This window comes from Podarcis bocagei (genome assembly GCF_964188305.1).
Source record: "Podarcis bocagei genome assembly, chromosome: 6".
NCBI classification, from domain to species: Eukaryota; Metazoa; Chordata; class Lepidosauria; order Squamata; family Lacertidae; genus Podarcis; species Podarcis bocagei.
In genome coordinates, this window is record NC_138130.1 from 61,934,793 (window position 1) to 61,960,615 (window position 25,823).

At 46.4% G+C, this 25,823-nt stretch overlaps 3 protein-coding genes across 2 annotated transcripts; 1 reads left to right on the forward strand and 2 right to left on the reverse strand.

Annotated features, from left to right (window-relative positions):
* Positions 1 to 25,823, reverse strand: part of LOC308590039 (uncharacterized protein) — a 277,805-nt gene that overhangs the window by 113,550 nt on the left and 138,432 nt on the right.
* On the reverse strand, positions 2,972 to 5,474 carry LOC308589959 (uncharacterized protein). The gene is made up of 2 exons (XM_081199545.1): positions 4,450 to 5,474; positions 2,972 to 3,226 (listed from the first exon to the last, which is right to left on the reverse strand). The coding sequence occupies exons 1-2, from the start codon at positions 5,467 to 5,469 to the stop codon at positions 3,119 to 3,121; spliced, it is 1,128 nt and encodes a 375-aa protein (XP_081055671.1). The 5' UTR covers positions 5,470 to 5,474; the 3' UTR covers positions 2,972 to 3,118.
* LOC308588543 (uncharacterized protein) lies at positions 5,748 to 8,396 on the forward strand (the record flags this gene model as incomplete). The annotated part of the gene is made up of 3 exons (XM_081196954.1): positions 5,748 to 5,770; positions 7,121 to 7,518; positions 7,696 to 8,396. The coding sequence occupies 3 exons, from the start codon at positions 5,748 to 5,750 to the stop codon at positions 8,394 to 8,396; spliced, it is 1,122 nt and encodes a 373-aa protein (XP_081053080.1).

The window sequence follows — 25,823 nt, forward strand, 5'->3', positions numbered from 1 at the left end:
GGGAGCTGCAGATAGGAAAATAGGTGGGAAGGGAAAACTTAGCTACTTTAAATGAATTCAAATCCCCAGGGCCTGATGAGCTGCACCCAAGGGTACTGGAGGACATTGTGGATGTAATCTCAGAGCCTCTGTCTATAATCTTTGAAATTTTTTGGAGAATGGATAAGGTCGCTGCAGACTGGAGGCAGGAAAACGTTTTCCCCATATTCAAACAGGGGGAAAAGGAAGACCTAGGTAACTACTGACCAGTCAGCTTGACAATACCGGGACAGGTCCTAGGAGCAGATAATCAACTGTTGGTCTGTGATAACTCAAAAACAAGCCATGCTAGAGGAATCTCATTTCTGTTTTAAATAGAGTTACAAGCATGGTGGGTCAGAGGAATGCTGTGGACATAGTGTGTCTTGATTTCATTAAGGCTTTTGACATAGCCGTCTTAAGCATATCTGGCACCGTGGTGCAAAGATCCCTCCAGCGCCCCCCCCCCGGCCACTCCAAAACAAGGGAGGGGGCTGTGGAAAATGTCCTCCTTCTCCCACCGCCCCTATCCCCGGCATGGTGGCAGCAAGCAAGCAGGAAAACATACTGGTGGACAGGCTCTCCAGAGTTGGGGCACCTGAGAAGGCAGCCCAGGAAGGCTGCAAGCCACATTTCACCAGGAAGCAGCAGGAGGACAACAACAACTGGGAGCAGGGCCATCTTTAGCAGATGCAGAGGCTTGGGAGGGAAGTGCAACTTCCTTCCTAAGCCTCTGCGGGGATCGCTCTCCTCCTGTGGAGGCTTGGGAAGGAAGCTGCACACCCGCCAGCCATATAGTTGGTGGGGTGCAGCTGGCATGCGTGCAGGGAAAGGGGAAGCTGCTGGCAAAGCCAAGCAGCTCCCCCACTCTCTAGGGCGCCCCTGAGAGACTGGTGCCCTGGCGCAACGAACCACTAAGACCAATGGGAAAGACGGCTCTGGTTTTTGACAAAATCCCCCATGGTATTATTGTGAAAACGTTGGCAAAATGTGGGCTTAATGAGGTAACTGTTTGGTGGATATGTAGCTGGTTGACTGACCGAACCTGAAGAGTGCTCCCTAATGGTTCCTTGTTATGCTGGAAAAAGTGGAGTGCTGCAGAGTTCTGTCCTGAAACCATTGTTGTTCAATGTATTTATGAATGACATAGATGAAGGAATTGAGGGGATGCTCTTCAGATTTGCACATTCTATTATTCTATGTACTTGAGTCCAAAATACACAAGGATGGTGTCACTATTGCTGGAGTGTATTTGTTGATTTCCTCTTCCAAATATTTGTGAGTTGCAGAGGGAAAGTACTGGCAACCAACTGTGAGCATTTTGAACAAAAACTGGCAAATGAATATGCTATTCACATCTGACAGTATCTTGTACTCAAGTAGAAAATGTGGCATATAAAGCAGCACATAGGTCTGGTGCATTTATTAGCAATGCATTGTAGTTACTCCCATTTCAACTCTTTACTTTGTATGCAAGGGGGGGGGGAATAGGTCCCAAATGCAAATTATTTCATTGAAAGGACAAGGTTGTGTTCAAAATTGTGCGAGTGTAAAACAAAGCAAGACAAAAAGACATGTTTACTACACATGCTCTAGCACTAACACCTCTCTCTGCCAGTGTTTGTAGTAAAACACTTGAGATTTTTGAAAGCCTATTTTCTCCTTGGTGCTTTGTTTCTCATTTCTGGCTTTGCATAATTATATAAAAATGAATTATTTGCTTTGTTTTTTAAAAGGAGATCTGAACAGCAACTCTAATCAAGAACAAAGCATTTAAACCTAGATATATATAGACCTCCCAGCTCCTCACCAAAACCTAGTTGGTGCTTTCCTAGCTTTGGAAAGGAAGTTGGAGTGTTCTAGGACCCTGCCAGAGCCCCAGAGACAGCCTCAGCAGAAGTTTTCAAAGGATCACAAAACATACAGCAAAGTCAAGCTGGGCATATAGGCTGTTAGAGCTTTTAAACATACTGTCCTGAGCCACTTCCCCTTTCTAACCCCTTTTTGAAATGAACATAGTTTGATAAGTTTACATGGCTTTTATTTACAAACTTCCAGAGGTCAGATTCATGCGCTCTATATGGAGCTACCTTTGAAGGTGAATTGGAGTTTACAAAAAATCCAGAATGCAGCAGCTAGACTGGTGACTGGGAGCAGTGGCTGGAACCCTATAACACCAGTCTTGAAAGACCTACATTGGCTGCCAGTATCATCATCATAATCATTTTTAATTTGTATACCACCTTTCTATCTTACAATACTTACAATACAATACTTACAAAAGGCGGTTTAAGCGCTGAAGAAACAAAAAATGTACATCTTATACCAATCTAATGCAATCCAAAAATGTGATAATAAAACATAACTTTAAAATAGGCAACCTACATCAAAAATGTAACATTCAATAATAATTAGAAGATTATAAAATAATATCAACATATAAAAGTTAAACAGAAATCCACTCAACAGTTACAATAATATCAAAACTATAAGCAATAAAACGGCAAGCCACAGTACATAAAACAATACAATACACATTGAGAAGCAGAGCAAGGCAGGTGGAAGGAGGCCTTGCCTGATGGAGTCTCTCCCCTCACAGTTCTTCCTGCAGGCACAGTTCCCTTAGGAGGAGACCCAGGGCCGGAGGGTGGGGCAAGGCAGGTGGAAGGAGGCCTTGCCTGATGGAGTCTCTCCCCTCACAGTTCTTCCTGCAGACACCGCTCCCTTAGGAGGAGACCCAGGGCCGGAGGGTGGAGCTTATAAACTTATCTTGGAGTTTATTGGTCTGACGTGACCCCCGCTAATTGATTTACGATCCTCAATTAGCGATTTATGGCCGCCCGGCACACTTCCGCTGCGCAGCTCTCAGTCACGCCTCAGCAGAGTTTAACACAGCGGTGTAAAACTGTCACGTAGCTTGGCTTAGCTTCCAGACAAACACACACAGTACAGGTTTGTCTATTTACAGTCGTTTATTCCAACAAATCTCCGGAAAAACCAGGACTGCTTGCAGCCATGACAAAACTGCTCCTTTCCCCTCACAGCACAGAGTGAGAATAGCAAACTCCTCCCAAACTCCTCCCAGCTTCGAAAGCTGACGTCAGAATGGTGTGGCATCATGGGAACAACTTAACCTGTTAAGTTCCAAACTCAACACCCCCCCTTGCCGCACATTCTGACAAGACCCTTTTGAGTTCAACACCTTCCCCTTTGCCTTGTGCCCCTTCCCGGCATCTTTTCCAGGCACCTGTTGAACCCCTTCAACACTCCCAGAATCACACTGTGCGAATCTTGCCCACGCACTTGTTGCCTGGTATCTTTCAGGTGGAACGCCCTTTGTTGTGCGACTAGACCTTCTGGGCACAAACTCAGATGTTACCTCCGACTCACTGCCACCAGGAGATGTGTCCTCAGCATCACGGGATTCCCCCTCTGACTTAAAGCGTTTTCGAATCCTCTCCATTACACTCACAGGAGAACTGGGCTCGCTTTTGGGTGTTCTCTTAACATCTTGTGGAGAAACTACCGATACCTCCTCCTGTTCCTGACTTTGGTCAGTTACCTGATCGTCATCATCGGATTCTGAATCCTGATCTTGGACCTGGTCCTCATCACCGGGATCAGCCTCTGCCTCCCTTTCCTCCTCAGAATCAGATAGACATTCTGAGAGCACATCACGCATGACAGCAGGTTTTGACCTTTTATCCTGCTCATAGAACTCAGCGTGTTTACTGATCAGTAACTTACTCTGATCACCTGATGGAAATGCAAACCTCCATGCACGTGCTTCTGGCTCCCACCCGCAGAAGATCATTTTTCGGAACTTGGATCCATCTGGCTCCTGCAAAGCAGTAGGTACCGGCACAGATGCACCTGACCCAAACATACGCAAAAAATGAATCTGGGGTTTCCTGCCATGCAACAACCTAAACGGTGTGTCACCTACTAGTGAGTTGTAGGTACGATTCCAGGTGAAGCCCACATATTTGATTGCCTCCAGCCAAAACCTTGGAGGTAACCCAGAATCTGCCAGCATCACCTGTGCAGCCTTAACCAGAGCCTGACGTCTCAGCTCTGCCACCCCCCCCCCTGATTGGGTGAAGTCACTGAGTGACGTATCCCTTTCTTGCGAAAGAACTTCTGCAAAGCAGAACCTGTTGACTGGGCTCCTCTGTCACTTGTGACAGCTTGCACTCTGGTGGAAAACCTTTGTTCCACCTCCTCAATCCAACCTTTGATCAGCTGTGCTGCATCATCCTTGGATTTGAGACCGTGGGTCCAGGAATTCTGCGTAAAATTATCCTGCATCGTCAGCAGAAACCTTGCCCCTCCCAGACTTGGTTCCTTTACAGGACCCCACAAATCTATGTGGACTAGTTCGAAAGGTCTTGTGGTTACCCTCTCCACTTTTGGATAACTGCATCCTTTTACCTTTGCCAGTTTGCAAGTTTCACATTTCACAGCAAATCCACATTCTGAAATTTTACAACCTTTGGAAACCTCCGGCAGCACCTGTAGTTCTTCTAGAGAACCATGAGCTGTTCGTGCATGCCAAGCATGGACACATGACTCATGACTTTTGATTTCAGCACGTAGAGCCTGTGCTTTCCCAACCTTTCCCTCACCCTCCAGAGGTGATTTAAGAATAAAGAGATCATTCTGCCCCTTTTTAACCTTGGCAAATATCCTCCCTCCTTTGGAGATTGTGCAGACAGCATCTTCGAAACAAACCTTAAACCCCTTTTTCAACAAATAAGGCACAGATAAAAGACAGTGGTGCATCCCAGGAACGGTATAACACTCCAACGTCTCCTGTAAAACAGACACATGCACATGTACAGAATTAGTTACATTCTTTTTCTGCCCATTTGCAAAGAGAACAGTTTTCCCAGCCGGAATTGCCTTGCAATTCCACATCTCGACAGTAGGGGTCTCTGGAATCAAATTGCAGTTCGCTGCAGAGTCTAAAACAAAACAAAGCTCTGAGCCTGTCCCACAGCCTTGCTCAAACAAAGCAAGACTGGCCGTGAGTTGATACGTCTCTTCCTGGCACCTGGCACGTCCACCAGCCTCAGTCCCACGCCTGGTTGTTTTTCCAGACCGGTTGCCATGGAAACCCGACTGGTTCCCATGAGAGGTGTCCTTGAAGCCTTCCTGTGCAGCTGCCCTCGCTCTGCTCCGGTGGGGGCAATCTCGACGCAGATGTCCCGTTGCATTACACACGTAGCAACGACGAACTCCAGTGGAAAAACACTGCCCGGGGCTCTTTTCAGCTGGCTTAGCCCTCCTTCTTCCGGAAAAGCACTCCTTGCCAGATCCGCCCCCTCTGAACTCCACTCCAGCACGCACAGTGGAAAACTTTTCAAACTTGCCTTTGGAATTTTCCGCCCCCCCGACTTGCCCACTAGCACTCCTTGAGGCTAAATCATCAGGAACAGGGGCTCCAGCCATCTCTAGGCTTTCAGCTTCCATCTGCCCTTGGCCCTCTGCTGAGTCTTCACACAGACGTTTCAGCACTCGCCAGGCCTCACACGCAGATTCAACGCTTCCCAGGTGATGTTGCAAATTAGCATGAACACCTGCCTTCAACATGCAGATCTCAGCTCTCACAGCTTTCTCTCTCTGCAATTTCTCCTCCAGAGAAACAGACTCCAGCTTTCCTGCATCTCTGTCCACCAGCTCCACTGGTTCTCTCTGGGAAATGTCCCAAACTTCCGTGGCTAAAAACCATGCTCTCACCCTTCTTGCCCAGGTATTCCACGCTTGGGCGGTGAGTTCCTCAAGCTGTTCAAACGGAGATGGCCATCTGCCATGTTCTTCCGTTCTCCCAAGGGGCCCCAAGCTCACTCACCAGCTTATCTGGCACCTGTCCGTGGAGAAACGATTCCCTGCTGCTCTCAGCTCCGCAGCAACACAGGCAAACCTCTGCGTCTTTCAACCAGCCGCTTGCCTCAGATTCCGGCCTCCGCCTCCTGCCGTGCTTCTCTGCTCTACACCGCAGATCAAAGCTTTCGGCAGCCTCCAGTGACAGCTTTACGATCGGTGATTAAGGTTACCCATAACCTCTTGGAGTTTATTGGTCTGACGTGACCCCCGCTAATTGATTTGCGATCCTCAATTAGCGATTTATGGCCGCCCGGCACACTTCCGCTGCGCAGCTCTCAGTCACGCCTCAGCAGAGTTTAACACAGCGGTGTAAAACTGTCACGTAGCTTGGCTTAGCTTCCAGACAAACACACACAGTACAGGTTTGTCTATTTACAGTCGTTTATTCCAACAAATCTCCGGAAAAACCAGGACTGCTTGCAGCCATGACAAAACTGCTCCTTTCCCCTCACAGCACAGAGTGAGAATAGCAAACTCCTCCCAAACTCCTCCCAGCTTCGAAAGCTGACGTCAGAATGGTGTGGCATCATGGGAACAACTTAACCTGTTAAGTTCCAAACTCAACAAGGCAGGTGGAAGGAGGCCTTGCCTGATGGAGTCTCTCCCCTCACAGTTCTTCCTGCAGACACCGTTCCCTTAGGAGGAGACCCAGGGCCGGAGGGTGGGGCAAGGCAGGTGGAAGGAGGCCTTGCCTGATGGAGTCTCTCCCCTCACAGTTCTTCCTGCAGGCACCGCTCCCTTAGGAGGAGACCCAGGGCCGGAGGGTGGGGCAAGGCAGGTGGAAGGAGGCCTTGCCTGATGGAGTCTCTCCCCTCACAGTTCTTCCTGCAGGCACAGTTCCCTTATGAGGAGACCCAGGGCCGGAGGGTGGGGCAAGGCAGGTGGAAGGAGGCCTTGCCTGATGGAGTCTCTCCCCTCACAGTTCTTCCTGCAGGCACCGCTCCCTTAGGAGGAGACCCAGGGCCGGAGGGTGGGGCAAGGCAGGTGGAAGGAGGCCTTGCCTGATGGAGTCTCTCCCCTCACAGTTCTTCCTGCAGGCACCGCTCCCTTAGGAGGAGACCCAGGGCCGGAGGGTGGGGCAAGGCAGGTGGAAGGAGGCCTTGCCTGATGGAGTCTCTCCCCTCACAGTTCTTCCTGCAGACACCGCTCCCTTAGGAGGAGACCCAGGGCCGGAGGGTAGAGCAAGGCAGGTGGAAGGAGGCCTTGCCTGATGGAGTCTCTCCCCTCACAGCTCAGGAGGCGGAGGCACCAGCGGCAGAGACGCAGGTGGTAGAGATTCAGGCGGCAGAGGCACCATCGGCAACGGCAGAGGTGCAGGTGGTAAAGGCTTACGTGGCGGAGGCACCATCGGCAGCAGCAGAGGCGCAGGTGGTCGAGGGTCAGGTGATGGAGACACCAGCGACAGTGGCAGAGGCTCAGGCGGCGGAGGCACCAGCGGCAGAGACGCAAGTGGTAGAGATTCAGGCGGCAGAGGCACCAGCGGCAGAGGGACAGGTGGTAGAGGCTTACACGGCGGAAGCGGCAGCGGCAGAGGTTCAGGCGGCAGAGGCACCAGCGGCAGAGGCGCACGTGGTAGAGATTCAGGCGGCAGAGGCACCAGCGGCAGAGGTGCAGGTGGTAGAGGCTTACACAGCGGAAGCGGCAGAGGCACCAGCGGCAGAGGCGCACGTGGTAGAGATTCAGGCAGCAGAGGCATCAGCGGCAGAGGTGCAGGTGGCAGAGGCTTACACGGCGGAAACGGTAGCGGTAGAGATTCAGGCAGCGGCAGAGGCACCAGCGGCAGAGACTCAGGTGGTAGAGATTCAGGCGGCAGAGGCACCAGCGGCAGAGGCACAGGTGGTAGAGGCTTACACGGCGGAAGCGGCAGAGGCACCAGCGGCAGAAGTGCAGGTGGTAGAGATTTAGGCGGCAGAGGCACCAGCGGCAGCGGCAGAGGCACAGGTGGTAGTGATTCAGGCGGCAGAGGCACCAGTGGCAGTGGCAGAGGTGCAGGTGGTAGAGGCTCAGGTGATGGAGACACCAGCGTCAGCGGCAGAGGCTCAGGCGGCGGAGGCACCAGCGGCAGAGACTCAGGTGGTAGAGATTCAGGCAGCAGAGGCACCAGCGGCAGCGGCAGAGGCACAGGTGGTAGAGGCTTACACGGCGGAAGCAGCAGAGGCACCAGCGGCAGAAGCGCAGGTGGTAGAGATTCAGGCGGCCGAGGCACCATCAGCAGTGGCAGAAGCGCAGGTGGTAGAGGCTCAGGTGATGGAGACACCAGCGGCATAGGCTCAGGCAGCGGAGACACCAGCAGCAGAGACCCAGGTGGTAGAGATTCAGGCGGCAGAGGCGGCAGCGGCAGAGGCACAGGTGGTAGAGGCTTACATCGCGGAAGCGGAAGCGGCATAGGTGGTAGAGGCTTACACGGCGGAAGTGGCAGCGGCAGAGGCGCAGGTGGTAGAGATTCAGGCGGCAGAGGCACCATCGGCAGCGGCACAGGTGGTAGAGGCTGAGATGGTGGAGGCACAAGTGGCAGCGGCAGAGGTGCAGGTGGTAGAGGCTCATCATCATTTTTAATTTGTATACCACCTTTCTATCTTACAATACTCAAGGCAGTTTACACGCTGATGGAGTTTCTCCCCTCACAGTTCTTCCTCCAGGCACAGCTCCCTTATGAGGACTCCTAGGGCCGGAGGGTGGGGCAAGGCAGGTGGAAGGAGGCCTTGCCTGATGGAGTCTCTCCCCTGAGGGACAATTCAAAGTGTCAGTGCTGACCTTTAAAGCCTTAAATAGCATTGGCCTGTATATCTGAAGGAGCGTCTCCACTCCCATCATTGTCCAGACACTGAGATCCAGCACTGAGGGCCTTTTTGTGGTTCCCTCACTGACAGAAGTGAAGCTACAGGCAACCAGGCAGAGAGCCTTCTTAGTAGTGGCGCCCACCCTGTGGAACACCCTCCCATCAGATGTCAAGGAGATGAATAACCATATAACCTATATTACCTTTAGAAGACATCTTAAGGCAGTCCTATATAGGGAAGTTTAATAAGATTTAATGTTTTATTATGTTTTTATATTTGTTGAAATTTGCCCAGAGTGACTGGGGCAACCCAGTCAGATGTGCGGAATACTACTACTATTATTATTATTATTATTATTATTATTATTATTATTATTATTCACACAATATTCACACCAAAAAAAATAATGAAAGGAGGAGTTCCTGCTGTTTCTAACTCAGTTCTCATTTAGTAAACCCATTAATGCAAATTCCAAAGCAAATTCTCCATGTTGCACGCTGGAAAGGGCAGTTGCTTATGGGTGACAGTGTCTGTGACAATTCTATTGTGTAGTTCATGCTCAAAAGTGCAGGCCATGTACCTGGTGACTACAACAGCCCTAGTGCTAGACCCTATTGCAGGTTGGGGGTCAAGCTGACAGAATATGAGAACCCTGCAATGTTATCCCAACATTATAGTTTTGGCTGAGAAAATAGCGTACAACACCTCTGCAGTGATTTTATTGTTACTATCCCTACTGCTGGTTGAAAGGCTATATTAAGAGAGACTACTGCCTGTTACAGAAATATCAGGGAATGTTGGGCACGGAAGAACTTCATTTACTTGAACATAAGAGCCTGCTGGATCAGACAAATGCCCCATCTACTCCAGCATCTTGTTCTGACAGTGGCCAACCAGACGCTCATGGGAAACCTGCAAACAGAACATGAGCAGAAGAGCATTCTCCCCTCCTGCAGCTTCCAGCATACTGCCTTCAACCAAGGAGGCAAAGCATAGCCATCAAGTCTAGTAGCCACTGATGTCCTCATCCTTCATGGATTTGCCTAATTCTCTTTTAAAGCTATCCAAGTTGATGTCCACGACTGCCTCCTGTGAAAGCAAGTTCCTACTGCATGAAGAACTTGTTTTTTCCCCTGTCCTGAGCAACTAAAAGGGTAGGAGGGAAAGGGAAGCAATCTAGGAGAAAATGAGGGAGGAAAATAGAGTGATGGGGAGGTAGGGGAAATAAAGTAGTGTGCCACAGGAGTCAGGAGAGAGAATGGTGTGCCGGAAAGCCATATGTGTACAGACTTCCGGGTTGGCGCGGACAGCTAATGGCGGATTCCCTCCGAGCTCCGGAGGGAATCGGCTCCGCTGGGGACGGGTCCTGCCGCGACGGCGACGCGGGGACCCTTAAAAACCTCAGGCGCGGATGCCTGAGGACCTGGTGACTCGGTGGGCACCTTAAGCGCCCTCCCCGATTCACGAAGAGCCTTTTTAAAGGCTACTGAGAGGATACGGAGAGTGGCATGGTGCTGAGAGTAAACCGCTACCCCAGCGGAGCGGAGCCGTGTGCCATGGCTGAAGAGCGCTGACTTGCTTCCTTGAAAATTTGGACTGAAAGAATTACCCGTGAGTAAGACGGATTGGGACTTTAAAATTTTTTTACCTGAATTGGAGACGACCGGGGGGTGTGCTAAAAGGAAGTCCGCACCCCCCCCTGCAGACGATTTAAGCAACGACATAAGAGCTAAGCTGGAGAGCCTACCCTTGGTGGGGTGAGTTAAAAAGGACACTAACTTTCAAGATTTAGTTAAAGGAAATTTTGTGCTGGAGAGTGGAGTTTTGGAGACCCTCTTTATGTTTTGAGCAACCCCCCCCTCCCGGGCTCGGGAACGTCCTGCCTTTGTGCCTGTGTAAGAGCTGCGGAGTTTGACAGCTGTCAAAGCTGTCAAACGGGCAGTTTAAAGCGGAAAAATCACTATTTAAGATCCCTCTGGAATAAGGAGTTATAATTGAGTTAAAATTGTTGGAAACAAAGTAACAATAACAAGCTAAAGGACTGTTGGAGAAAAGACTAATAAGTAACCAGATTCCCTCTAGGGGGAATTCTGTGAAACTACAATGGATACAATGGCTGTGGATGGAAAGTTACTAATGGAAATCGAAAGGATGTTTCAATTGGTGGGAACCTTACAAGAGCAGAGCTTAGCCATGAATAAACAACTTAACATTATGACCTTGGGAACAGGCAACTCTGCTGTTTGTATTGAGGACCTGAATGAGAAAGAATCCACAGTTGAATGGGAAACAATGTCTACAGAGGTGGAAGAGACTAAACAAGAAAAAGAGAAAGTAACTTTGGGAAGCAACAACCAAAAGCTGACATCTGTGGAACACAAGCAAGGAGACTCTGGGAACACATCTACCACAAGTCTGCGAAAGATGCAGAAGAAGAAGGAGGAGGTTCTGGGACAATATGTACAGGAACTTAAAATAAAGAAATATGATTGGGGCCTCCGTTTGGACTTTGATTTTGAGGATACAGGCTTTGTGGAAACACTCCAGCAGTTGCCTTCAAATCTCCTTGTGGGAAGAGAATATGTTTTGATGGTGAAAGATCCTTTTCCAGACTCGACGATTGACATAAAGGACTGCCAATGAGACCGGCGGAGAGGGACTGAAAGGGACTTGAAAGCCTCGGACGTGAGGAACCCAGGCTGAGAATCTTGACTTTGGATTTTTATTTGGGAAGGGACAAAAACCGGGGATGGGAGGGAGGGAAGAGGAGATTCTTAAAAACTCTTAAGACTTTCATGTTTGGTTAATATGACTTTTATTCAAGACAAAATGAAAAATTGATGGAAGAGAACTTAAGTCCAACTTAGGAAAATCAATTTTTTTTTATTAGAAAAGAGGCAACAAAATGAATAAGATGGTTAAGAGGAGAAATACCAACTTGCTGATATAATCTTGGGAATTGGGATGCACGAGGGGGGGGTGGGGGGAAGTCAGGGAACAAGGTTATGAGAAGAGGATCTGCTGAATTTATACATGTTTGTGTTATTGTTGTGTTTGTATTGTCTTTATAAAAGCGGAAAACCCAATAAAAATTTTATAAAAAATATATATATATATATATTAAGAGAGACTAGCCTACAGCAAGCCCTGTCCTGCAGTTCTTTTAGTATTTCTGTTAATATTGCAGGGCTGATGTGAGGCTGAAGATGATTTGGAATCCCTAGCAGAAATTCCCCACACTTCTCCAGTTTCAGCAAAACTGGGCCATGAGATCTTCTCCCAGGTCGAATCAAACACTCAGTAGTATGCAAAAGTTTCATATTCTACTGACTTTCATGCAGACTGGTTTCACTTTTAGATGTTTGCAAATGAAAAAAGAAAATGAACATTAGGTAAGATCAATGTTAGAGCATAAATTTCTGTGTTTGATGCTCTGCTATTTTTTAGTTCAACCTTCTCAGCAGAGGCAAATTAAGGGGAGCACGACTGGTTCAGTTGCACCGAGTGTAGAGCCTGGGGGGCTGCAGGGGGCGCCACAACTATGTTCTAGAATGGAAGGCAAGATGTGTGTGCAGGAGAAGGGTTGGCATCACACAGGGCACTGCTGAAATGTGAGACCCCAAGGTCCACCACTGCTCTCAACCACAGGATCAGGAATTCCAGGATTGTAGGACAGTGGTGGAGAATCTATTTTTGTGTGCAAAAATTCAATCCCCAGCATCTCCAGGAAATATTGGCAATGGTAAGGCTGCCTAAAACCCAAGACAGCTGCTTTCACTCAGTGTCAACAATACTGTGCTAGTTAGAACAATCGTCTGACTTGGTATAAGGCAGGTTCTTATGTTCCTAACATCATCAGCATCATCACTACAGAGTCACAATGTTTCTTTATTAAGGAAAACAGTATGCCCAACAACAAAGAAATGAAAAGCACTATGGTCATATAAGAGACAAATTCTATTAATTTCATGGAACCTAGCAATGCAAACAAGCTGAAGTTCTACTATACCAATACCAAAACCAATTACACATTTCTGTCATAGTTCTTGATAAGGAATTGGTTGCTTTAGGGCAGTGGTGGCCAGACTTGGCCCTCCAGCTGTTTTTGGACTACAACTCCCATCATCCTTAGCTAACAGGACCAGTGGTCAGGGATGATGGGAATTGTAGTCCCAAAACAGCTGAAGGGCCAAGTTTGGCCACCACTGCTTTAGGGTGTGATCCTTAGCATGCCTGCACAGAAAAAAAGACCTATTGTAATCAGTGAGACTTATTACATAGTAAACATGGGCTGTATGTTTGGGTTTGGGCTGTATGTTTGCTTCTGTTGTGTTTGATTCATGAATGCCCATTTATTATAACAGTTCCAAAGAACTTCTTAACTTAATAATTCTTAAATAATTGACGATTGGCTTGCCCAAGGACAGATATTGACTCAGCCATCAAAGTCTGTTTCCCAACTCATTGCCTGTAGCTGAGTTCATTATGCAAGATGAATCTGAATATCTGTTTTACAGCTCCTAATCCCAGTTCATACAAAACCCCAATTGACTCTAAAGCCAGCAGCAAGAGCTTCACTTGAGTATATAAATATACATACACATCAGATAATATTTGTTAGTATGGAACTTCTGTATCATGTGTAGGCTGCCAGCTATTTACAGCTTTGGAACTTACAGAAAACAAAGATGAATTGCCTTGAAATAATAAATGTACCATATTAGTAATATAAGAATGTGCTCCCTTTGCATTCATAATACTGTGTTGTTAACATCTTTGTATTTAGTAACAATCTAGTGCATTTTAAGGTTTAACTTGCAAGAGGATGTACAGTTCCCTTGATAAATGTTCTCATCTGGTTTTATGAGTTGTGTGATGATTTCCAGTATGTCATCACATGATTCAGTTTTTATGATAGCACCAAGTAATCAAAAATGTACTTTGGCACTTTTAATCCAGTCTGGCCAGAAAGACAAATTGTTTAACCACTTGACTGACGAGTTCAAAGTTGAACAAATGCCCTGCTAGGTAGGACCAAAGAGCCAACTAATCCAGCAAAAACCAGAAGCCTCTGGGAAGCTCATCAGTAAAATGGGGTTTAGATGGCATGCCTTTATCTCATTAGGAGTGTTCACACATTTAATCAACAAGTGTAGAATCTTTGTGCACTTGGGTAGTCAACTAGTTGAGCACCACACTTGTACTTGTCTGATGAGTAGCTGAAAGCAGGTGCAGATGATTTGCACCCAGGTAAAACATAATGTGAAAATACCCCTAGTAATTTGCTCTTAGGATATTCAGAAATATACTTTCTTTGTATAGTGAGGCAAGGAAACTGTGCCCCTCATTCTAATTTCATGTGCCCCTTAGGCACCTAAGTAGACCCATGGCCTGATTCCAAAAGCCCTCTGCAAGCAATTAATTCAGTCCTCTGATTAAAGTGACCTGTCTCTTCCCAGCAACCCACTAGGTCAGTGATGGCCAAACTTGGCCCTCCAGCTGTTTTGGAATTACAATTCCCATGATCCCTGACCACTGGTCCTGTTAGCTAGGGATGATGGGAGCTGTAGTCCGAAAACAGCTAGAGGGCCAAGTTTGGCCATCACTGCACTAGGTGGAAGGAAAAGCAGAGCAGAGAGAAAAGAAAGGGAGAGAAAGCAGTGGGTACGTTTTGCTCTGGTCCTGCCTCTCACTAGCTTCAACCTCCAACTCCATGGCTGGCATGAGGTCATGGCCTTGCTGAGGACCCTGATGGAGATGGCAAGGGGGAGGAAAAGGCCATGAATCAGAGCCCTCCTGCCTCAGAGCCGGGCCTCTCCATTGAGACTCCTCCTCTGGAAGTCTCTGACAGATGGTAGGGGTTGTAGCAGTGGTTGTAGCATGAGTTCCAGAAGTTAATTATGCCTTGTTTAAAGAAATTCATTGTTTTTGCTGTTAAGTCCTAAACCTACAGCTAATAGGTTGGGTGGTCCCCATTTCTAGTACAGAGACAGGTGGAGAAATCTAGTTAATTTAGCTCATGAGTCAAAATCCCTTGTTCTTGATCTGGACACTGTAGTTAGTGCAGAATGCTGCAACATGGTTACTGCTGACAGGAGTAAAATTCTGTCAGCATATAAATTTCTGCTCAGAGATCAGAAATGTTTGCTAGCAGGCCAAGTTCGAGGTGGTCCTATTAGTACATAAAGCCCCTAACGACTTGGGACCAATTTCCTTGCCTTACCTTATATATGTCCTCTTGACCTCTTCGATCTGCGGAGATGGCACTCTTACAGGGGACACACAAAGCTTGTTCCACATTTGTAAGAATGTTTTTGTGTGTTTGTGTGGCAGCACTTGAACTCTGTAAGCCCATGCCTGTTAACCTCTGGCAGGCACCTTCACTGTGCAGGCAACTGACCATTTACATAGAGGTTGTGTTCCAAGGAACCATGCATGTCAGCAGGAGGTGTGGAAGCCCTCCCCACCCCATTCCGCTCCTGCTCCATCCACTTTGGGTGTCAAAAACTAAGGGTGGGTGCTGAACGTGTGCAAATCGGAAGTTGCTTATATTTGGTTTGGCACCTACTTGAAATATTTTTGTTTATATAGGCCTAATCAGACATGTAGAATCTTGACATATGTTTTGTTTCTTTTTAACAATTATTATTTTTAAATCATTTTTTGAATATTTTTAAATACCTGTTTTTAATGCTAATTTTAATGTATTATTTTATATTTCGTAAACCACTTAGAAGTTGTTGCTTTTTTTCAGGCAGATTATAAAACTTGTTAAATAAATAAATAAATAGACAGACAGACAGACGTGTGATATTTGGGCTTCTGGGAAATACTGTACCATGACCAAGCACCTTTTTACTTATTTCATTTTATAGTTTATCTTTCTATTAAATTTAACAAAAGTCCACTGGTGTAAGAGGAATAAACTACAAAGACTTACCATGTGTGAAAACCTGTACATTCAGAAAACAATCAAATGTAAATGATCCCTACCAGAAATTTAACTTCCAAGAGAAAAATGTTTTTGCTGTATTAGCTTAAGATATATGATCTTAGAGTTCAATGTGTGACGTATTTTTTTAATTAAATTATAATAATAATGGCCACCTCGGTTACACATGACTCTATAAAAGGTGTTCGATAAGAGTCTGGTATTGCTTTGTTAATTAATTTCCTGTGATAAAGCTTACAAATGGTGGCATTTTTCCATGGCATGTTGAACCTACATAATAGGCCATCATTCTAGCAAGACTGTGCAACTATTAACAACAAGGCTTGCTATGCTCACTGGCTTTCTGCTATTAAGATTTTTAATTTAACTATAAATAATATTGACAACACATATTGAGGAGGATCGAATTAAAATTCTACCCCAAAATAATAACCTTGGGCCGATTAAGAAATGGCATCCAGTTCAATCATTAAACCGGAATTGAATTTTAGAGGATATGGCTCCATGATTAGAAATACCTGAACTGGTTTTAATTGCTTTTTTAAGACTGTTGGAAAACTCTCCCCTCAGAATAAGTACAACAGAAAATGATGCTAGGAATTCTCTGTGTTCCAAATCACTTATTCGCTGGCACAGCAAGTCTTTAGATTGGTCCATAAAAACTTCAATCTTCAAACCAGTATTTCTGGTGAGGAAGTAGTTTGCGGTTTTACTCTCACAGGTGTTCAGTGAAACTTCTGGCTGACTTTTTATTTGTGTGCCCTTGGATGTACATCTAGCTGCAGAATGCTGAACATGTCAGTGAATCTTAATATTCTCCATAATGGGACAGAAAAGCAGAAATAGTAAGTAAGGTTGTTTCTTGATCATTCAGAACAGACTCAGAGAGGCTCTAGCTGTTTAAGCTTAGCCAGCCAAAAAAATTTCTGTGTGCAGAAAGTTATGTGTGTTCTTCAGTCTAAAGTGCCATACAGAGCTGCCTTCTCTTTCTGTCTTAAAAGTAGATTTGGTGGGGCGTGAGAGACCAGGCAGGCAGAAAGAAATGGCTAGGACAAGGAGGAAGTGGCTTTCTTGACATATCCCAATATTTGAGGGGAAGTGTCAATGTCCACTCAACTAATTGGTTGAATGAACAGCCTGCAGCTGACCTACTCCTATTTTGGTTTTAATAGTAAGAGCCAGTGCTTTCCCCCCTAAAAAAATGTTTAGGGGTACTCTCACTTTCCTACTGATATTGAAATACTGCCCCTCAATGAGGCCAAACTCAGACTCACAAAATGTTTAGGGGCATGCGTACCCCTGTGTACCCCCAGAAAAAAGCAATGGTAAGAGCAACTATGTTTATGATTGCAGCAATTTTTGCTGGAATATAACTCACATTCTAACTGACTTCTGCAGAATTATATGAGGTTCTCCCACCCAAGGATGAGATCTGTTGCAAAAGCTTGTGCTGCAGCGCAGCTGGCTGAAATGGATAACATCTGAACAATGCAAATACCTTATTTTGTTTTGCTTAATTTGCGTCCTTTTCATAAGGTCTGGGCACCTCCCATAAGATAGAAAAATAGATCCATAGAATTCTAGTAGGCACTCGTTCAATTTACATTTGGATTCATTAAATGCTAGATTAGAAGGTTTCCAGCAGGCAAATATCATGTAAGAGCATCAACTGCCAGAGCTTTGCCAAAAGCAGTAAAATGTCATCACTACAGTCAAGAACACCGGGATTGTGCTGAAATGCCTTTCAAATTGTTGTTGTTTTCAACATTTCAGCAGCTGCATACTTTCCAAGCATTAGTATCATCTGTTTATGTTAGAGCTGAATTGAATGTTCCACTGTGAATGTTTTATGGGAACTCTGAGTCTTTGGAGGGCAAAAGGAGAAATCATTTTGGGGGAATAGGAGGAAATTAGGAAATTTGCAGAAGGAAGAGGTGGGTTTAGGGCAGAGCAACTGCTTTCCCCACACAGGGTGCTGAGCCACCCCCTTCCCAAAGCCTAGCTGGTTCTTGTGCAGCTTTGGGAAGGAGGTGGGAGGGCTCTAGAACCCAGCTAGAGCCCTTTGTACCTCCTTCCCAAAGCCCGGGATCTCACTGCCTTTCGGAAGTCGGCACAAGGGCTGGAGATGTGTCAAATTCTGGCCTTGCACAGGGTATAAAATTACCAAGGTCTGCTCCTACAGAGGGCAATATTTTGTTTTGGCTTTTTTATCATAAAAGCAGCAGCATCAATAGAAACGTTTGCTTATTTTTTGTTTTTGTAAAACTTTTTTGCTACTGTGGTGGTAGTGGTGTTCTGCTGCAAAAATTACACGGTGGCCAAGGAGACTGCTTTGATCCCTCCTCCTCCTGCCCTGCCAAATTTACCAAGAAGACCCTATACTTGCACTAATGACATTCCCTGTTGCAAAATGCGCCCAGAACAATGGGAGTTTTGAACACTGAGTTTTATTTATCATACCTATCTGTACACATCAGGTGAGGAAGGATGGAACACCAGAATAACAATGTCAGCTTTTGACACCACTGAAACTAGTCACTAAAAGCATAATAAAAACATCCATGCCTCAGAAAGACTAGATAAAAACACACCAGTCTTCAGTATGTTTACAGTTCCACCTGCCTTTTCTTCAAATATCTAATTTTAGATGAATGGTGTATGATATACCCAGCTCCACACACTTCAAACAAACAAAAGAGCTCTGAAATCAATGGACAAAGTGATGGAGTATTATTCTCTAGGGTAATCGTTACTTTTAAAAGGGTTTATTGCTTTTATGGTTTTTCTGTCCCTTCGCCAAGTAACTGGGTGGATTAGTTTCCTACCCGGTTTGCAATCTGTCACACTGAAACTTGTTATATTTCCCCCTTATTGTTCCAGGTCCTGTGGTATTAATCCACTGTCATTAAGCTTAATGTCATTAAGCTTTAACATTATCAATATTCCCACATTTTTTTATAATTGGAAATGTAACCTATCATTGCAGGGCAGCAGCTGAAGGAGGAGCAAAAGGGTTTTCTTGTGTGTGTGTTTCTTTGTGGCTGATTAGCTGCTCTCCCTGTGCAAAGGTCAGAGGGGGCAGGGTTTCTGTTGAGGCAGGTGATTAGCTGTGGGAGGAGCTTATCAGAGCTAGCAGGGCAGCAGTTGAAGAAGGAGCCAAAAGGGTTTTCATGTGTGTGTGTGTTTCTTTGTGGCTGATTAGCTGTTCTCCCTGTGCAAAGGTCAGAGGGGGCAGGGTTTCTGTCGAGTCAGGTGATTAGCTGTGGGAGGAGCTTATCAGAGCTTGCAGGGCAGCGGCGTTTGATCCATCTTTTAGATTTAGGGGAGCTAGTCTCAAACGTTTGTTGGGGGAGACCTAGGTTTTTTTTTGTGGGGGGGAGTTATTTGTCCTGTCTTCACTCTTTTTAAGATGGAGGACCACTGTAGCCACCCCCAACGACACGTTTTCAAGATGGAGGGTGAGGGAACGGCTGCAGTCGCCTGTGGTTCCTGCGCAATGTTTGCCATCTTGCCAAAGGTTGCAGGCAGCTTTACCTGCAGCAATTGTATGTTGATTGCCCTCTTAGAAGACAAAGTCCAGCAACTGGAGGAACGTGTAGCTACGCTCCAAAGAATTAGAGAGCTGGAGCTCTTCTTGGAAGCAACAGAGAACACCGTCTCCACCAAGGAGGAGACAGGGGACACCCCTGAGAAGGAGGCTAGTTTACCAACACAGGTGCCAGATATATGGAGAAACGTGACTCAAAGAAGTAGGAGGCCCAGGGTTCGCTCTGATTGTTTAGAAATACACAATCGCTTTGAAGTCCTCTCCCCTAGCATGGAAGACAAAGAACAGACTCCATTTGAGGATCTCTCCCTCATTACAGTCGATTATGTATATGAAGACGAGCAGCAAAGTCACTCCTCAGGGAATGTGCAGGCGACCTTGGAACGGACAGCTCATGGAAGAACCCCGACCAAACCTAAGAGGAGGCGTGTAGTGGTGATAGGGGATTCCCTAGTGAGGGGAACAGAAGCAGTGATCTGTGGGCCTGACAAGATGTCTTGGGAAGTGTGCTGTCTCCCCGGGGCTAAGATCCAAGATGTAACTGAACGACTGCAAGGAATCATAAAACCCACTGACAAATACCCCTTCCTCTTGGTTCATGTGGGAACCAATGACACTGCAAGCAATAGCCTCCAGAAGATCAAAAGAGACTACGAGGCTCTGGGCAGGAAATTGAAGCCGTTAAATGCACAAATTGTCATCTCATCTGTCTTCCCAGTTGAATGACGTGGCCCAGGGAGAGAGGGAAAAATAGTGGAAGTGAACAGCTGGCTTCGCAAATGGTGTAAACAGGAACGGTTTGGATTCTTAGATCACGGACTGCAGTTTCTTGTAGATGGACTTCTGGCAAGCGATGGGCTGCACCTCACAACGGTTGGGAGGAATGTTTTTGCCAAAAATCTCAGAAACCTCATCAGGAGGGCTTTAAACTGACTAATGTGGGGGAGGGAGACAGTGCTCCTGAAGGTAGGAGTCTATCAATTGATGAAGATGATCATCCAAATGTCATAGACCAAGTGGAGCAAACAGCACACAGACCTAGTGGTGGGAGGAAAAAATCCTTAAATAAGAGACACGGGGGAATGATTAATGGACTTCAATGTCTGTACACTAATGCGCAAAGCATGGGAAATAAACAAGATGAGCTTGAGCTCTTAGTACAGCAAACTAAATATGACATAATAGGCATCACTGAAACCTAGTGGGATAAGTCATGTCAGACTAACCTGATCTCGGTTTTTGACAGAATTACAAGCCTGGTAGATGAAGGGAACGCAGTGGATGTAGCCTACCTTGATTTCAGCAAGGCATTCGACAAGGTGGCCCATGATATTCTTGTAAAGAAGCTGGTAAAATGCGGTCTTGACTATGCTACCACTCAGTGGATTTGTAACTGGCTGACTGACCGAACCCAAAGGGTGCTCATCAATGGTACCTCTTCATCCTGGAGAAGAGTGACTAGTGGGGTGCCACAGGGTTCTGTCTTGGGCCCGGTCTTATTCAACATCTTTATCAATGACTTGGATGATGGACTCAAGGGCATCCTGATCAAATTTGCAGATGACACCAAACTGGGAAGGGTGGCTAACACCCCAGAGGACAGGATCACACTTCAAAACGACCTTGACAGATTAGAGAACTGGGCCAAAACAAACAAGATGAACTTTAACAGGGAGAAATGTAAAGTATTGCACTTGGGCAAAAAAAATGAGAGGCACAAATAGAAGATGGGTGACACCTGGCTTGAGAGCAGTACATGTGAAAAGGATCTAGGAGTCTTGGTTGACCACAAACTTGACATGAGCCAACAGTGTGACGCAGCAGCTAAAAAAGCCAATGCAATTCTGGGCTGCATCAATAGGAGTATAGCATCTAGATCAAGGGAAGTAATAGTGCCACTGTATTCTGCTCTGGTCAGACCTCACCTGGAGTACTGTATCCAGTTCTGGGCACCACAGTTCAAGAAGGACACTGACAAACTGGAACGTGTCCAGAGGAGGGCAACCAAAATGGTCAAAAGCCTGGAAACGATTCCTTATGAGGAACGGCTAAGGGAGCTGGGCAAGTTTAGCCTGAAGAAGAGGAGGTTAAGGGGTGATATGATAGCCATGTTCAAATATATAAAAGGATGTCATATAGAGGAGGGAGAAAGGTTGTTTTCTGCTGCTCCAGAGAAGCGGACACGGAGCAATGGATCCAAACTACAAGAAAGAAGATTCCACCTAAACATTAGGAAGAACTTCCTGACAGTAAGAGCTGTTCGACAGTGGAATTTGCTGCCAAGGAGTGTGGTGGAGTCTCCTTCTTTGGAGGTCTTTAAGCAGAGGCTTGACAACCATATGTCAGGAGTGCTCTGATGGTGTTTCCTGCTTGGCAGGGGGTTGGACTCGATGGCCCTTGTGGTCTATTCTGATTCTATGATTCTATGATTTCTATATAGCACATAATGGATCACAGCACATAACAGGTAAACCACCGAATGGAACCTCTAAGCCAGTGTTTCCCAACCACTGTTCCGCGGCACACTAGTGTGCCGCGAGATGTTGCCTGGAGGGAGGCGGGCGAGTCGGGCGGCGAGAGGCGGGGCGGCGGCGGCGAGGAGAGGCTGCCCAGCGCGGGGCTCTCGCCGTCTGCCTGCCTGGCTGCCTGCGAGCTCGGCGGGCAGCGCCTCCGTCCGCAGCGCCCGCCTCGTGGCTCTCATTCCCTGCCAAAGCTCACCCAGCCAAGCCGTGCTCTCCTTCCTGCCTCGCTTTGCTGCCTCCTCCCCCCCCCCACCCCCAAAGCTTGGAGGTTCCCCGGCAAGGGGGAGGAAAAAAAATTGAAACTTACACTTTCGTGCGTCCCTCCCGGCGTGACGCTGCGCGCTGACGTCACGGGGCTGTAATAGTGGTGTGCCTCGAGATTTTTTTCATCAAACAAGTGTGCCTTTGCCCAAAAAAGGTTGGGAAACACTGCTCTAAGCTAATGTCTGTTTCAGGTACATGGATATATTATTTTTCTCCGGATGGTCTGGATGCATACCTGTTTAGGTTCCGAGTATGAGAGAGCTGAGCACTCATACTTCCTAAAAAATAAGAAAGAAGTTTGTGGAAGGCAACATCTAATATAGTTTTGCCTGTAACTTTTTTCGGTTTTTTTAATACAGCACTGTATATCTGAAATTTTAGTTATTTCCTGTGGACTCTTACAAAGCATATTGTTTCACAAAGAATGCAGCATTACTTTGGCCCATATAACAGAGTAAGAAAGATGCTTTCCTTTTCAGGTCAATTATATTGATCGCATGACATTTCCAAAAGTAACTCCTCAATTATAATAAGTAAGACTCTCTGCCTGATGTCTCAAATTTAGGAAAGGCATGCAGCAAGGCAAGTCTCCTGGATTTATGTCATTGTTAATTCATTTTTTAAAATCTAAAACGACCAGGAATCTATATTGCATTTCACTTTGCATTAACTTTTCCAGTGATGTGCTGTTTCATTTTTTTCAAATTGATTTTTCTCTAAAAATAACTGTTGATCTGAAGTTTCTTTCAGTTGAGAACAGAGTGACCACTTTGATTTTTTTTCTATAATCCCCATTCATTTTCAACTTTATTTTTATGCTTTATAATGCCCTTCAGTGAGACTACCTACTGATATGCTTTTTCTACTTCCATTTACTAAATTGTGGAGCATATCTGTATGATACGTACTAAAAGTTTTCACAGGGGGTGGAACAATATGATGCACCAGCTGAAAACATTCCTCTTCTCCCAGGCCTGAGGCTAATTTAACAATTATGTGTCTGTGTGTGTGTTGGGGGTGTTATTATTTTGCTTGTTGTTATGTTATGCATTTCTTGTGTTTTTATACTGTAAACTGCCCTGTGATCCTTGGATGATGGGCAGTATATAAATTTCATATATACATACAAGCATACTGAGGCAGACCATGTAGGCCAGTAGCGTACTACTGCGACTACTGTACCTTTCCAGGCTTTCAGACATAGGCTTTTCCTAGTCCTCCTCTCTGAGATCCTTTTGACTAGTGATGCCATAGAAAACCTACCGTATTTTTCGTTCTATAGGACGCACATTTTCCCCTCCAAAAATTAAGGGGAAATGTGTGTGCGTCCTATAGAGCGAATGCAGGCTGCGCCGCTAAGCCCAAAGCCAGAACAGGAAGACGGAGCACTGCGGAGGGCTCCCTCTCGCTGCTCTAGCTTGGGGACGGCTGCGCACAAACCTCTCCAGAGCAGCGGGGTGCCTTCACCCCGCTGTCCTGCAGAAGCTAGCAAGGCTGTTCCCAAGCCAGAACAGCGAGACGGAGGGCTCCCTCTCGCTGCTCTAGCTTGGGGACGGCTGCGCGCAAACCTCTCCAGGGCAGCGGGGTGCCTTCACCCCGCTGTCCTGCAGAAGCTAGCAAGGCTGTTCCCAAGCCAGAACAGCCAGACGGAGGGCTCCCTCTCGCTGCTCTAGCTTGGGGGCGGCTGCGCGCAAACCTCTCCAGGGCAGCTGGGTGCCTTCACCCCGCTGTCCTGCAGAAGCTAGCAAGGCTGTTCCCAAGTCAGAACAGCGAGACAGAGGGCTCCATCTCGCTGCTCTAGCTTGGGGATAGCTGCGCGCAAAGCCTCTCCAGGGCAGCGGGGTGCCTTCACCCCGCTGTCCTGCAGAAGCTAGCAAGGCTGTTCCCAAGCCAGAACAGCGAGACAGAGGGCTCCATCTCGCTGCTCTAGCTTGGGGATAGCTGCGCGCAAAGCCTCTCCAGGGCAGCGGGGTGCCTTCACCCCGCTGTCCTGCAGAAGCTAGCAAGGCTGTTCCCAAGCCAGAACAGCGAGACAGAGGGCTCCATCTCGCTGCTCTAGCTTGGGGACGGCTGTGCGCAAACCTCTGCAGGGCAGCTGGGCGCTGCGCTCCAAAGGCTTCAGGGATCTTTGAGGCTGGCGGTGGGGGAAAGCAGCGCTTCGCCCCACCGCCAGCCCCACAAGCTCTGGTGAATGTACCTTGAACGCACCTTGTTTTAGAGGGGGAGAACAAGAAAAATTTTTTTTCCCCTGTTCTCCCCCTCCTATGGTCCGGTGCGTCCAATGGTCCGGTGCGTCCAATGGAGCGAAAAATACGGTACTATCTTCTTCATGGAACCTAAGATTTTCATGGGGCCTTTCGGCACTTACTTTTTATAATGGCATTGTTGCTGGGGGCTTTAACTTTTGTGGCATGCTGCCACATGACATAGTCATTTATTCATCTGCTATTCATCCAACTTACCAATCCTTTCAAATGAACGTGCTTCCAAAAATCCCCTTTTATTTTAGGCACACTGAGGAAAGAGGAAATGGTATCTGTGATGACTCAAAAATTGCTGAATGGGGGGGGGGGGACGGGACTTGGTGCATTACAGAGCTCAAAAATTGCTGCATGAAACAGCCTTCCAAGCCTTTTCCTCTACAACACTGAAGGTCAAGTATGGCAGTAGGTGAGATATCAGAGAGAGAGAAAGAAATGTCATCCATTACCACTATCCATCTTTTACTTGCATTATTAATTTTGTGCTCAATTATTTCATCATTAAATAATTGCCTAACTTGGCCTTGTATGGTGAGGTTCAGTTTACTTTATTTAATTTTCATCAGGGGATACAAATCTGAGAAGAGCTGGGACCATCAGACTAGCCTGTGAATCTTTGCCAAAGGGATCATATTATTGCTTCTGTACAGAAAGTTTTTCAGCATTAGTAATTGGAAACTACCCTATTAGCATGAGCTACTGCAGCTGTGAAACACTGCCAGAGTCTGGTAACATGATTATGGATGGATGGGCGCTGCCATGAAATAAGCCAGTGCCTCCTTGCTATCGCTTACAAAGGTATTATTTTTATGCAGGTTTCACATGTCAAGTCTGGAAAAACTCAAGTTGTCCTGTTAAAGTAAATATAAGAAGTATATTTAATACATTCTTTTACCACTCTAAGATTATTCTTTTACATTTTCTGCTTTTCTTTCAGTTGATCGTTACTAATCCCATGTGACTTTTCTTTTTCTTTTTTAAATGGTTCTAGGTCATATGCATTTTAAAACAAGACAGAGCTCTCCATGGCAAAATCTTTGTAACAGAACACTGTGATTAAAACATACTGCATTGAAGGCAAATAAAATACCTCCTGCATCTTTCCTTCACCACCACCACCACCCACTTTCATACTGGGCCATGGTCACTTTGCACCCCTTGCTTTTTATCATTCTGAAAACCATATAAAATACCATGCAGAGGGAAGGAGACCAAAACTATATTAAAAGTCTAAACACAACATTCAAAATTCATGCTGTGGCCACTACGTCTGAAGCATCTCAAGACTTTGTGGCCTCAGCATGTCATTATGTGCCTCAGGACCTAGGGGGCTGTCTTTCTCCACATGAACCCACCTGGACCCTGTATTTGTCATCTGAAGCCCTTCTCTGTGCGCTTCCTTCAAGGGAGGAATGGAGGATGGCAACATAGTTGGTGGCTCCCTACAGTGGTGCCTCGCAAGACGAAATTAATTCATTCCGCAAGTTTTTTCTTCTTGCGAGTTTTTCGTCTTGCGAAGCACGGTTTCCCATAGGAATGCATTGAAAATCAATTAATGCGTTCCTAGGGAAACCGCTTGCCAGGCTGGCGGTG

Coding starts and splice junctions, on each gene's coding strand:
- LOC308589959 (XM_081199545.1), bottom strand. CDS start 5,469: ATGGCTGGAGCCCCTGTTCCTGATGATTTAGCCTCAAGGAGTGCTAGT. Junction 3,227..4,449: donor AAACTTGCAAACTGGCAAAG/GTAAAAGGATGC, acceptor CACAAGGCAAAG/GGGAAGGTGTTGAACTCAAA.